General features: G+C 40.6%; 2 protein-coding genes across 6 annotated transcripts in view; one reads left to right on the forward strand and one right to left on the reverse strand.

Annotated features, from left to right (window-relative positions):
* The window catches only part of SH3D19 (SH3 domain containing 19), a 211,782-nt gene that overhangs the window by 163,069 nt on the left and 33,970 nt on the right, over nucleotides 1–14,743 (reverse strand). The window lies entirely within an intron of this gene.
* Nucleotides 7,914–11,627, forward strand: LOC133056769 (serine protease 48-like). Its single transcript, XM_061142492.1, has 3 exons — nucleotides 7,914–8,566; nucleotides 10,458–10,723; nucleotides 11,395–11,627. The coding sequence occupies exons 1-3, from the start codon at nucleotides 8,316–8,318 to the stop codon at nucleotides 11,580–11,582; spliced, it is 705 nt and encodes a 234-aa protein (XP_060998475.1). The 5' UTR covers nucleotides 7,914–8,315; the 3' UTR covers nucleotides 11,583–11,627.

The following is a 14,743-nucleotide window of genomic DNA, read 5'->3' on the forward strand; positions in this document are numbered from 1 at the left end:
AGGACATGTCTCACTAAGAATTGTATGGCTGCTTGAATCCCATCCTTTTCTTGATATATGAAGAGTCGTTAAGAACATGAGATTTTATGCTGGCCAGCAGTGAGTTAATTTATTAATTTCATAAGATACTGATTAAAATGATTCAGGATATTCCATATTACTAGACAAATAATAGTGAAAAACAATTAGGAGTTTCAGGAAGATGGTAAAATGAACAGCAGCAAAGTGAACATTTCTTGCTCAAATTTCATTCAACACCAATAAAATCACTGTTTGAAAATGAAAATTTTCATTAATAACTGCAAAGATAAGACAGTTACATAAAAATAAGGAAGTTAAATCTGGGCCATCAAAAATCCTTCCATATATGAAGAAAATAGTTAAGAACATTGAAAAAAATTAATTTCCCAAATGTAAAAATTATGTAAAATATAAGCAGGATTCAAAGACCAGTTACAATCTATACTCAAAAGAACACTGTGCATGTTTATAAGATCTCAGGATTTATTTTTTAGATGATAGCACTACAGAATTGCAAGCAAGGAATAACTGACACTGGAAAAATGCTTCAGCAAAAGATAAACTTATTAAATATATGAGACACTAAATAACTAAGAAATGACAAAAGAATATGAGTGAAAAGGATGGATCTAAAGATCCACCCTAGGCTGCAAAAGGAGAGAGACTCTTTGTCTGATGAAGATAAATTTTGTATTTATCTAGAAAAACATGTTCTATTAAAGCCAAGAAATCAAGCAAAGAGATAAAAACAGGTTTTAAAATCATACAATAGTTGGAAGGTACTTTAGAAGTTGTTTGATACAACTCTGAGCTCAAGGCATTCAGTTTGCTTGTTTCACACACCTGATGTCTGGCGTGATACTTTTTAATACTGTAGCACTGGGAAACGAACTAACTACTCACTAACCTTGGGTAACGGGGGAATGGAACTACACAGCACCATGCTACCAACTGCTCACCAAGATCTTCAAAAACTGAAACTTAACAAGTAAAACATGCACATAATGAAGGAGATGAAAAGAGAGAGTTTTCTGTAGAAAATATCAGTAACTACATGATTCTGTGTTTTAGGAATAAGCTAAACATGGAGATTTGGGTATAATCTCAAGGCAGCATACCAGGAATGAGACCATACCAGACAAAGATTAAGTTTTACCAACAGTATTTGGTACTAACCGAAGAAAAACATCATTAGGAGGAGGAAGGGTCTCCACATGGAATCGAAGAAAACAAAAGCCAGATGCCTTTGTGTTCATCAGACCCTCGGCTGTGAAAGGAGGGACACTCTGAGTCTGATGAACATAAGCTTTGTATATATTTAGAAAAACATGTTCTGTTATGGAGAAGCACTCTTTCACCCAGTTCTTTTTAGAAGAAGGGATATTTCATCCTCTTGAGTGAAATGCTTGTAGAGATTTGCCAGTTCCACTTGTTCTGATCTTTGAAGCCTCTTCAAACCATCACTCTTTTACTAATTTGGTTTCCCTACTCAACATCAAGAAGGTGTGCCCAGATAAGGAAAAATGAAAATGCCAAATTATAAACACGAATAGTCCTCATTGCAAATCAACATCCTGGTTCATGCACAAGTCTCTTAAATTTTAGTGAGTCAGTCTCTTGAATTTGATCTATTCTAGGTGCTGTGACAAGAATTTCAGAAGCTAAAAAGCTGAGTCCAGAGCCAAATCATGCTGCCTACCAAAGTGGTTTCTCTGGGTGTCATGACATCTTTATCTCACCTCCAACTATGGCAGGAACTTGTATTCACTTTATATCTTCTTTGTATCAATTACTATATATATATATATATATATATATATATATATATATATCAATTACTATACTGGCCACTTTAAAAATTATCTTATCTCGCCCTAACAACTCAGGAAGGTATTATTTATTCCACTTTTACAAATGAAAGGACACACTCAACAACAAAAACTGAGGATCAAAGAAGTTAAGTAACTTGCCAAATACACCAAATATTTAACAGATTTATTCAGGACTGTCTGACTCAAAAGATTCAGCTCCTTCCACTATACCAATTAACCTCCAATAGAGCTTACCAATTAGTAAGCTCTATTAAAGATCTCTGTACAACTCCAAAATCACACCTGCCCTTTGATTCTAGTTATTTGTACCTCTTGCTATATTCCATCAGAAATTGATGGCACACAGCTTTACTTCTTCTGAATAGGTAAGAACAACCTTGAGAATAGAAGAACTGCCGTCGTCATCTTCCTGATCTTCTAACAGTATCTATCATACTGTCTTGCAAAGAGAAAGTATCAAATCTTATTTTCTAAATAACAAAATGAAAGCCATAGACTAAGAAAGCTAGCTGTCAAAAGGGAAAGGAAAAATTCATTTAGTATAAATTCAAATGAATAAACAAAAAATATTTTACTTTAGTGATCAAAAGAACAGAAGCAACTCCTGCAAAGGGAGACTGATTAAAAGGCAGCAGGACCCAGGGCACATAGGAGGGAGCTCAGAGCAGAACTGGGCCCTATGGAGAAAGTGAGTGCAGGCCAATGAGGCAAAGAGCAGGAAGAGGAACGGGGCTGTCTCTAGAAGGCTGTGCAGGCCTTGGCCCTGACATAAATGCCAAGTATATAGGCTCGTTCCAAGACATGCTGGTTAGTGGAACTATTTCTTGTTCAAGTTCAAGAACTAAGACCAAACTGGATCTCTCAATAGAGGGCATAGCTGTCTGTTGCTGCCAGCCCAGGGCCTGTGACACACTGGCTAGAGAAATCAATAATTCTTTACAAGATTTTCATAAAGGGAACTATCCGTTTTCCAGTGTAAAGGACTGCTCTGATAGAAAAGAGACAATGGAATCCATCTACCTTTCCTGGTACTACAGATATAAACCTAAACCCCCTGCAAATATACTGCTGTCCCTGTTTTGTTCCCAGGGTGCCCAAGAGACGACTGCAACCTGAAGTGGCATCCGTACTCTACAGCAGTGGTTCCCAACCAAGGGGGGTAGCTCTGCACTCCACTCCTCCCCACCTGGTGACATTTTTGGTTGTCACAACTAGGGGTGGGTGGTACTCCTGACATCCAGCAGGTTAAAGCCAGAGATGCTGCTTAACATCCCCCAATTCACAGGACAGCCCCCCACAAGAAAGAATCACCTGGCCTCAAACATCCATGGTGCCAAGGCTGAGAAATCCTGGTCTATAGGCACCATTAACATCAATCTAAGCCATCATCAAGAGGACCTGTTTGATAGAATTAAGACAGGCCTTAAAAGTGGGATATTAGTTCAACAAAAACACTAATAAAAACGTGGCTACTACTTACTGTTTTGTGCTTAAATAGTCTAAGTACTTGCCCTGTATCTCATTTAATTCCTACCCAAATCTTGTGGGGTATTAGTAATTCCCATTTTGCAGAGATGAAAAGGCAACTAGGCAACAAGCCATGTGGCAACTAATAAAGCTTTCACCAACACCACCATGTTGCCACTTCCCAAACCAGCAGAGGTATTTGAAGATAATGTTAATGATAACAGGGTAGCAGTCTGGGAACAGAGAATCTAGGACCCAAAGACAGGGCATGATGAGACAGACAGAGCTGGAAGAGTTATCTCCAGGAAAATCTCCAGAATGGACATTCAACACTTACTCTTTTGCTTCCACTGGTACTTTCTTTCTTAGAAGAAGCAAAGGAGCATTAAAATGGGAGATCCACCCAAAATGTTTCTTGATGGCTAAATCAAAACTTAGAAAGTATTTGTAGAGGGATAACAGAGGCAATAGACAAAGACAAACAAATGCAAATAGATAAGCAATTCATAAATCAATGTTACATCTACAAAGAAACTTTGAGTGCATCAGCTGATTCTAGTGCCTTGATGGTACAACAGGAAAACACAGGCCTTAGGGGAAAGGTGACTTTTTTAAGGTCATGCAGTCATCACCATGAAAATAACAGCACTGTGGGCTGAAGACCAGAGGAGATTTCTCCAGTATGGTACAAGAGTTTAGCTTTTTGGTCACCCCATGATGCTTGTGGGATCTCAGCTCCCACACCAGGGATTTAACCTAGAACCATGGCAGTGAAAGTGCCAAGTCCTAACCAGTGGACCGCCAGGGAATTCCCAAGAGTTTAGCTTAGATTTAGAAAGGACTCATGGGTTCTCATTCTTGTAAGAATGGACATTTGCTTACATAACTCACTATTATTGTTACACCTATCAAAATTAACAATAATTCTTTCATACCATCTCAATTCAGTTCAGTTCAGTCACTCAGTCATGTCTGACTCTTTGCGACACCATGAATCACAGGACGCCAGGCCTCCCTGTCCATCACCAACTCCCAGAGTCTACCCAAACCCATGTCCATCAAGTCGGTGATGCCATTCAACCATCTCATCCTCTGTCGTCCCCTTCTCCTCCTGCCCTCAATCTTTCCCAGCATCACAGGCTTTTCAAATGAGTCAGCTCTTCGCATCAGGTGGCCAAAATATTGGAGTTTCAGCTTCAACGTCAGTCCTTCCAATGAACACCCAGGACTGATCTCCTTTAGGATGGAGTGGTTGGCTCTCCTTGCAGTCCAAGGGACTGTCAAGAGTCTTCTCCAAAACCATAGTTCAAAAGCATCAATTCTTCGGTGCTCAGCTTTCTTTACAGTCCAACTCTCACATCCATACATGACCACTGGAAAAACCATAACCTTGACTAGATGGACCTTTGTTGGCAAAGTAATGCCTCTGCTTTTTAGTATGCTGTCATGCCATCTAATACCCAGTTAATGATCAAATTTCCTTGATAGTTTCAGAATGTTTTCTTAGAGCTGATGTGTTAAATCAGGATCCCAACTCCTCAAGCAATCATGAAGACAGCTAGATTTGCAAAACATCAATTAGGTTACAATTTACAGTCATGGCAGTAGGTAAACAAATAGAGAAAGGATTAATTTTTTTTGAAGTGTCCACTTCTAAAATCAAAAACGTGTTGCAAGAGGTAAACACCTTACTGTCCAGAGACACAGCACATGTAGCACTTCCCCACCACAACAGTCCCTGTGGCTGAGCTGGCCATATCCCTGCATGCTCATCACGCACGAGGGCACAGACCCAAGGGCACTGTACTACAAAGACATGTGGAGTCCAGAGCCATGAACCTATGGTCTGGTAAGAAAAGATCATCTGTTCAAATTCTTTGGAACTTGAACTGAAAATAAGAAAAAACTTGAGTAGTTTACAGTGGGACAGAATGAAAAGACATGCAAGGTGGCTGGGCCATCCTGCCGGCAGAGGACCAGGGTGAGGATTTGGAACAGCTGCCCTGAGCTCTGACGCCATGGGTTCAAAGCCCCCGGCCAGTCCTGGTCTCCAGCTCTGGGCTCGTCTGTCCAAGCACAGCCCCAGAGGTCCTCTCACTCTGTTCTCCTCACTGTTCTCAGATACCTGCAGTGGTCTGCTGAGGCTGTCATCACAAAGTACCACAGAGGGGGCCTTCAAGACCAGAAAAGTGTTTTCTCAGTTTTAGACGTGAGAAGCCTGAGATTAAGAGGTCAGAGGGTGGGTTCCTTCAGAGCGACGAGAGGGACAATCTGATCTAGGTTTCCTGGGCCTTCTCCCCTCTCTGTGTGTGTCTGCATTCAAACGTCCTCTCCCTATAAGGACACCATCACACTGGGTTAAGGCCTATTGCAACGATCTCATTTTGGGCTTCCCAGGTGCTTGGTGGTAAAGCATACACCTGCCAATGCAGGAAATGAGTGTTCAATCTCTGGGTCAAGAAGATCCCTTGGAGAAGGAAATGGCAACTCACTCCAGTATTCTTGCCTGGTGAATCCCATGGAGAGAGGAGCCTGGCGGGCTACAGTCCGTGTGCTGGCGAAGAGTCAGACATGACTGAGTGGCTGAGCACACATACACGTGACCTCATTGTAACCTCAGTTACCTCTTATAGAGACACCATCTAAGAATACTATCACATTCGAAGGCACTTGGGGTTTGGACTGCAACTATACAACTATAGATCGGGGGAGATACATTTTGGCCCACACAATATCTTTAAAATAATCTCTCACTGTTTAAGCTAGTTTAAGTGAGTCTCTGTTGTTTATAACTGAATAACAATTACCAAAACAGCTACACTTTCTGGTATTTTTAAAAATTATTATGGTGTTTTTTTTTTCAAAATTCATAAAAGTTTAAGATATAAGACAGCAACAACATGCTTTAACACTACTAAATTCTGCCGTCGCACACTTAGCACCTATAAATGATGGGGACAGGAAACATGAAAGGCACAGAGAAAAATTCTGTGGCAAAGGCAGGACTGAAGCTTTCAGTTTCCTATCAACCAGGAGTGCTGGCCGCTGACAGCTCAAAGGCAAGTCCATTCCAAGGCTGCTTCCAGACACATCTTTCTCCCAAGGTAACGCCCCCTCCAGGAGGCAACCTGCACCCAGTCCTTTGGAAGTTCAAGGATCCAGCCTTCCTGTCTCATTTCAGGGTGTATTTGAAGGGCCATCTGAGCTCCAGAGTAGCCTGTGGGATTGGCTGAGGCCTCTGTTGCCAATGCATCACATCAACCTTCCCTGTGCCCAATCCTGTTTCCATTCCCCCCCACCCCCAACAAGGTGCTGATCCTAAGACTCCTTCCCAATAAACTTCCTGCACACAAATCTCTGACTTACAGTCTATTTCCCAGAAAATCTAACTTGCAATACATTCTATGGCTAACACTGTAAAGGAAGATGGGGGGAAAAAAAAAAAAACACAAAAATATTAGAAAAAATTAGCCGGGTGTTGGGTTAATTTCCTCTTTTTCATTCTTCCTTCTGAAGAATCCCGCTGCTCTTCCATTTCCTTACTAGAGACAGGGTTCCGAGCCCTCCAACCTGCCCTGGGCAGCAGCAACTGTGCCCACCGCTCACCCTTCCCCACCCCCAGAGGCAAAAGCCCCATACACTTTGTCCGCCTGGACAGCAGGGGGCACCTCGAGCCCAGCGCCTCTCCTGGGTCCCACAGCTGCACTTCTCACGTCTGGTCTCTTCAGCTCCTGGCCAGGGCGAGGACCCAGGAGGAGGAGGCGGGTGCAGCTGAGGATCCAACCAGGAGAGGCTGGTCCTGGCCCTCTTCTGAGGCTTCTCCCCAGCTGGCCTCACCCTGGGAGCTTGAGTCCAGAGAGCAGGAAGTGCTGACACTGACGAGAGAAATATGGGTTCTGTGGGCTCTGCCTTCCTGCTGTCCCTTCTGCTGGGTGAGCCCCTGAAGTGGAGGTGGGGGGAGGCAGAGGTTTTTTGGCTCAAGAAGTTACCAGATAGACTACTAGGACACTGCACACATGGGACGTGACTTCTGAAGGGTGTGCCCTGAGAAAGTCTGAGGGGACCCTCTGTGCCAGGCTCCAAACAAATCAGGGCTCTTGGTAAACACAAAGACCCCTGCCCTCGGGGAGGGGGGTGGGGTTACAGTCAATGCCTGTAGCAAATATGTAAATTATAAGGCAGGTTAGAAAGCAATAAATACTGTGACCTGAAAGGGACCTCTAGAGTGCCGAGAGGCATTATATTTTAAACAGGGTGGATCAGGAAAGTTTCTGTAAGAAGAAGCTATTGGATCCAAGACTTGGACGAGATGAGTGATTTGGCTAAAAAAAATCAAGGAAAATAGTAATTCAAGCAAATGGAACTGAAGGTACAAGCGCCCATCCTTGATTTCAGGAATTATACTGTTCATTTATTTTTCCAGCCCATGGTGATTTAAAAGCAGGATTGGCTGAGGGTAGCAAAAAGATAATAGGTAGCAAAAAAGAAAGAGACACAAATACTGCAAAATGCTAGTTCAGTTGAAGAAAACAGGACAAAAGTAAACAGCTTACACACCTTAAAAACATCTGAAGGCATGAAGGTATTTACAACCTCACATACTTGATATTCCTGAAGGAGACAATGAATCGTTAAGTAAAAGTTAAATTATGTTCCATACATGCTGCTAAAAAGTCACGTAAGTATGTAATTAGCAAGATTTTTACTAGCAGGTAGATATAAAAATTTGGCCTTTAACACCAATCTGAGAAATTGAAGTCACAGAAAGCCTTTCTATTCAGAAAACCTGGATATATAACAGGTGTTGTTATATATTATATATGTGTGTTGTTATATATTAATGATACAGTGTATTTGTTTTAGGGTCTTTCCTATCCTCTTTCCAAAAGAAAACCCTCCAGTCAGGTGAGTGGTTTCCACTTGGGTCCAAGACTGCTAGGTTTGGAACTGGAATAGGACAGAGAATGGAGGTCAGGGAGGACTCAGGTCCTGGGAATGGATGGGAGTTTGGAGATGATGAGAAGACGGGGATCAGAAGAACAGGACAACCAGACTTTCACATTTCTCTCTCCTCTTTCTGTAGTGTGTGGACGACCTGTACACTCAGGCCGTGTTGTGGGTGGCAAGGATGCTGCTGCCATGCGCTGGCCTTGGCAGGTCAGCCTGAAGTTCTCCAACTTCCACGTCTGTGGGGGCTCCCTCATCAGTGACAGGTGGATAGTCACAGCAGCACACTGCTTACAAATGTAAGTTCCAGCTGGTGATTAGGACACACAGAGGTAGATTTTCAATAAATAACTGAATGAATTCATGAATGAACCAACAGACAAAGGCAAGTTCCAAGACAAGCAGGTAGAAGGAAACCTAGGTCATCTTGGACTCAGGACAAGGCACAGAGGTTAAAAAAAAAAAAAAAAAATGATGAAAGTGGTCACTATATTAGAAATTTTTCTTACTTATCACCAAATCACCTCCTAAACACCAGTCAGGGGTTTTGTCTTAAGCTGTTTCGGGTCACAAACACAATCTGTGAGAGAAGCAAGGTACCATGTGGTGAGCAGCCCATATAAGAAAGAAAGAGGCCCATATAAAACTGATGTCTCTGGCCAACGGCTAATGAAGATGTGACAGACCCTCTCTGAGTTGAGTCTAGAGATGACACTGCACACCACCTTCAGTAGAGCCTGCTCAGAAGGAACCAGATTCCTGACGAACAGAAACTGTGAAAGGTTTGCTGTTTTCAGCCTCTACGCTTTATGGTAATTTGTTGTGCCACAATAGATGACATATATAAAGAATGACACAACCAAACCTTTCAATAACAAAAAGTTCAAATAAAGTAATAACTTCAAAATGCTGAGGGAATTCCAACTTAGAAGTCTGCCCATACCTACAAACCATCCAACAAGTGTGGGGTAGAAATAAGACATTCTCAGATACACAAAGCAGCAAAGTTCTGTGCAGCAGCTCTCAAGCATGATCTCTCAGGAAGCCATAGTGGAATGTGCTTCACCAAAATGGAGGAGGGAAAACAGGAAAACACAGAATAAAAAACAAAAAAACAGAATACAGCACAGGAGAGAGTCCTCAAGAAAATCATAAAGAAAAGTACCAAGGCTGGAGTTATAGGGCAGAGGCCTTAAAAAAAAAGTATAGTATCGACAGAATGCCTAACACTATCAACATTTTGAGAGATTTACACTTCTGGCAGACAGTTAGGGAAAACTGATGAGTTAGTGACAGGTACATAGAAAACTAAAAATGCAAACAAGTGAGACCATATTATTAGCTCCAGAAGAAGCAAAAAATTTTATTAAGAAATATAATTTCAGTACCAAATATGGCCAGGAGGTGAATGTTTTCATAGTCACAAAACATACATATTAAATAGTAATCTGACAAAAAGTTATCATAGATTAGGAAGATGGTGAAAGGAAGTGGGTGAAGTGGCTGTAATTGTTGGTTCAATCCTCACCATGTACATAGGAATACAATGTTCTAAAATTGAAAAAAATTAATGGCAATATATAGGGTTTCTTAAAAATATAGGGAAAATGCTAGAAGAAAGAGATAACAGTTGAAAATGATTGCCTTTGGATAACAAGAATTGAGGGCAGTAGGGCAGAGAATGTCTGTCATTCATTTATTTTGTAAATCTTATCAAACTACTTGACATTTTAAATTACATGAACACACAGACACACACACACACATATATAAACTTGGTGGTTATGTTTTGCTTTAATTTTTTATGCAGAAATAAAGGTCTAGTGCTCAGAAATCAAAACTGAAAATAAAACAATAACTACTAAGCATATTTGTGATGGCTGAAACAATGGAGAACAGCAGAGGTGACTAAAAGAACGAGAGAAAAACTGTAAAACAAAACTCTGGCCATTAGAATAAAAAAGGATACCACAGAAACAGTAGACAACAAAAGAAAGAGTGGTCAGGGAGGTGGGGTAGGAGAAGAGGATACATACAAAACCTATGCCAAGCTGGAAGCAGCCTGGTTAACTCCAAGTCTATTACCCTCCTTTCTTCCCCAAAGACTCAGCCACACAAAGGCAGCTTGCTGTGACTCAGCTGTAAGCAGAGAAGTGCAGTCCACTTTTGTTCTCTTTCTCTTCCCCTCAGGACATGGATTCCTTTCTTATACACCGTGTGGCTGGGGTCAATTGACATCAACAATCTAGGCGAAGGCGTGACACATCATGTGAGCCGAATGGTCATCCATCCCACATACAATAATGCCAGTGGAGACATTGCCCTGTTGCGGTTGTTCACTAGAGTCACCTACAGTTCTTCCATCCTGCCCATTTGCTTGTCCAATGTCAAAAAAAAGCAGTTGATAGTTCCAGGCTCTTGCTGGGTGACTGGATGGGGAAAACTGCGAGAAGGAGGTGAGAGCGCACACAACAAGGGGGTGTTTTATACGTCACCTTCTGGTACCCACTTCAGGGCATTCATATTCTGGGCACTTCAATACTGTAGCAAAGACTGTCTACAAAACCAGAGCAACTAACTGACACTCTCCAGAAGTTTTCAAATAAAATGTCTGCCTATTTACATGATTATTAACTCATATTTTGGCTAGAATCCAGCTATACTGGTAAGAACAAATACTAACAATTTATATATATATTTATTTAACTATTTTTTAATACTAACAATTTAAATACATAATTACCTCTCTGAAACAGAGGTTAACAAGTCTGATTTAAAGTTTGAAAAGAGTCTAGTGCTTATTTAATCTGTTTTCAAAGTGTTCTGTCAACTCTTTGAATACTTTGGAATATTCACATTTTTACTTAATCAAAATATATCATAATTTCTCTTTATCTAGAACCTTAAGAATGCCCCAGGTGGTACATCAAAAAATTGCAAACAGAATTTTGAATTATCTATTGTTTTAGATTAACTATGCCACAAAACTGTTCCATTAGCCAACATGATGAGAAAGTGACTGTATTCTGCTTTTGGATTACCACTCCAAGATGTCTGCATATCATGACTGAATGTTGTCCCTACTGTTCCAGGTTGCTTTTCCTTTCATTCCTATTTATCTCTACAGATGCCGATAACCCTACCACGCTCCAGGAAGCAGAAGTACCCATCATTGAACACCAGATATGTGAAAATATCTACAACCCACTGGCCTCCTTCTTGCCGCAAGCACAGCCAGTCATCGAGGAATCCATGGTGTGTGCCGGTGATCTTAACAAAGGGAAGGATACCTGCCAGGTTAGGGTTTGCTCTTGAAAATTTTAATTTTAACATGACATCTTAATTTGGATCCAGGTTTGCCCATCTGTAAACAAAAGTGAATTGGGAATCAGGAGACAAGCATTCTTACAAAAATTCTTTGTTTTCATCTGGATAAATCACTTAAACTTTATCTATTAATTTAATCTCTTCAACTATTGATCTAGAGTAATGCTAACCACTGGTGTTTGGGTTTTCATAGTCTCATATGTTTTCATAAGCATATTAAGAGGTTAACATAGAAATACCAACTTTTTAATTTTTTCAAGGCAAAAACATTTCATTGCACACTTAAAAGGTATCATTCCATTGTCTCCTGATCATAACTGTCTGATGAAAAATCAACAATCATTTGTGTCTTCCTCCATTGGGTGTGATGTACTGTTCTCTGGCTTCATCCAATATATTTTCATTCATATTGGATTGTTAGAAATTTGAATGTCATATGCTAGGTGTGGTTTTCTTTGTCTTTATCCTATTTGGGATTCACTGAGTTGTTGTTTTAATCTATTCTTTTCAGTTCAGTTCAGTTGATCAGTTGTGTCTGACTCTTTGCGACCTCATGGACTGCAGCACGCCAAGCCTCCCTGTCCATCACCAACTCCCGGAGTTTATACAAACTCATGTCCATTGAGTCAGTGATACCATCTAACCATCTCATCCTCTGTCGTCCCCTTCTCCTCCTGCCCTCAATCTTTCCCAGCATCCGGGTCTTTTCAAATGAGTCAGCTCTTCACATCAGGTGGCCAAAATACTGGAGTTTCAGCTTCAGCATCAGTCCTTCCAATGAACACCCAGGACTGATTTTCTTTAGGATGAACTGGTTGAATCTCCTTGCAGTCCAAGGGACTCTCAAGAGTCTTCTCCAACACCACAGTTCAAAAGCATCAATTCTTGAGCGCTCAGCTTTCTTTATAGCCCACAACTCTCACATCCATACATGACTACTGGAAAAACCATAGCCTTGACTAGATGGACCTTTCTTGACAAAGTAATGTCTCTGCTTTTTAATATGCTGTCTAATCTATTCTTTTACCTTTCACCAAATTTGGGAAATTTTCATTCATGATTTCTTCAACTATTTTTCTGCCTCATATCTTTCTTTTCTTCTTCTAGTTAAAACTGGAAGTTTGTAAATTATACCTTTTGATATTTTCACACAAGTCCCTAATACTCTTTGTCTAATGCCCTTTTCTGTTTTGTCAAATTTGATACTTTAAATTAACCTATATTCCAAATCATTGCTTCTTTCTTCCGCCATCTACATTTTTCTGCTAGGTTCATCTAGTGAGATTTTTATTTTGGATATTTTATTTTTCAGTTCTAAAACCACCACTTGGGTTTTACTTCCTCCCTGCCTCTCTCTTTTATACACATGCACACATTCTTCTACATCTCTGCCAAAATTTCCTATCTGTATATTCATTATTAAAAAAATCAATCAGTGTACAGTGACACAACTTCACACTCACTAGGATGACTATAATCAAGATAGACAATAATAAGGGTTGGCAAAGAATTGGAATCTTCATATACCTAGTTAAAATGTAAATGGTACAGTCATTCTGGAAAACCTCAAAAGGTTAAGTATAGACTTACACACACACACACAAGTATAGACTTACCATATAATTTAGAAATTCCACTACAAAGTAAACACCCAAGAAACATGAAAACATACATCCATATAAAAATTTGTACATGATATTCACTGCTCCAGTATTTATAGAAGCCAAAAAGTGAACACTAAAATGTCCATCAACTGATGACTAGATAAACAAAAACAAGGTATATCAATATAATGGAATATTATTCAGTCATAAAACAGGAATGGAATACATACACATACTATAACATGGATGAACCTTGAAAAGAGTATGCTAAGTGAATGAACCAGTGAAGTTGAAATTGCTCAGTCATGTCTGATTCTTTGCGACCCCATGGACTGTAGCCTACCAGGCTCCTCCATCCATGGAATTTTCCAGGCAAGAGTACTGGAGTGGGTTGCCATTTCCTTCTCCAGGGGAATCTTCCCGACCCAGGGATCGAACCCAGGTCTCCCGCATTGCAGACAGACGCTTTACTGTCTGAGCTACCAGAGAAACCTGAAGAGAGACATAAAAAGCCATATTTTGTATGGTTTCTTTTATGCAAAATGTTCATAATATGCAAATCCATGGAGAAAGAAAGTAGATAATTGGTTGGCCTAGGGCTGGAAGGAATGGGAGGAAAAGGGTGACTGCTAAAGTGTATAAGGTTTCTTTAGGGGGTGACACAAAAGGGTTGTGGTGATGGTCGAACAACACTGTGAATATACAGATTGAACTGTACACTTTAAATGAGTGAATTATATAGTATGTAATTTACAGCTTAATAAAGCTGTTACCAAGAAAACAGGAAGACTGAGAGACTATCAACTACTATCACCACCATTTTATATAGGGAAAAATTACTTTAACACTAAAAATGGCAAAAAGGACCTAAAAATAGAAAAATAAGGAGAGTTCCCTCAATGAATTTAACTTTAGTGAAAAACTCAAAATCTTTATTTCTTTTTAATCACAGGTAAGTATTTTGAAACCACTCATATATTTTGCTAAGATTTCTGCCAATTTCAGATTCCATGATTCTAAGTTTCTGGTGTCTCCCCCAGGTGGTAGGAGGTCTGGCTCCCTTCCAAGTTTTATAGCTCCACGGGCTTCACTGCTCCGTGGTTAGGAACCTCCACCCCTGATGACCACTCTCCTCTTCATGGCCCTTCTTCACTGTGCTCATGACCTTTATCTCTTCCACAGGGTGATTCTGGAGGGCCTCTGGTATGTCAAATTGATGGTATATGGATCCTGATAGGATTGTCAAGCTGGGGAATAGGATGTGGTACTTCTTTTCCTGGAGTCTACACCAATGTGACCTACTACCAAAAATGGATTATGTCCGTTATCTCAAGAGCTGAGGTCTTGGGTGCGAACAACCTGGACTTATCTGACTTCTTATTCTCTATTGTACTGCTTTCTCTGGCTCTACTGGGACCCTCCTGTGCCTTTGGGTCTAACATTTTACCAGGACAGTAGGAAGTGTAGCTGACACTGCTGACCAAGGACGTGGCTAGGAAGGAAGGTGTGGAGAATAAGCACTCTGGGCAGGGAAGTCACACATAC

Source organism: Dama dama, chromosome 5, assembly GCF_033118175.1.
Source record: "Dama dama isolate Ldn47 chromosome 5, ASM3311817v1, whole genome shotgun sequence".
Lineage (NCBI taxonomy): Eukaryota > Metazoa > Chordata > Mammalia > Artiodactyla > Cervidae > Dama > Dama dama.

Excerpts from the sequence above, each read along its gene's own strand:
- LOC133056769 (XM_061142492.1), top strand. The coding sequence starts at position 8,316 with ATGGATGGGAGTTTGGAGATGATGAGAAGACGGGGATCAGAAGAACAG. Across the intron at positions 8,567-10,457 it reads GCAGCACACTGCTTACAAAT|GACATGGATTCCTTTCTTAT; the intron begins GTAAGTTCCAGC and ends TCTTCCCCTCAG. Across the intron at positions 10,724-11,394 it reads GGGAAAACTGCGAGAAGGAG|ATGCCGATAACCCTACCACG; the intron begins GTGAGAGCGCAC and ends TTATCTCTACAG.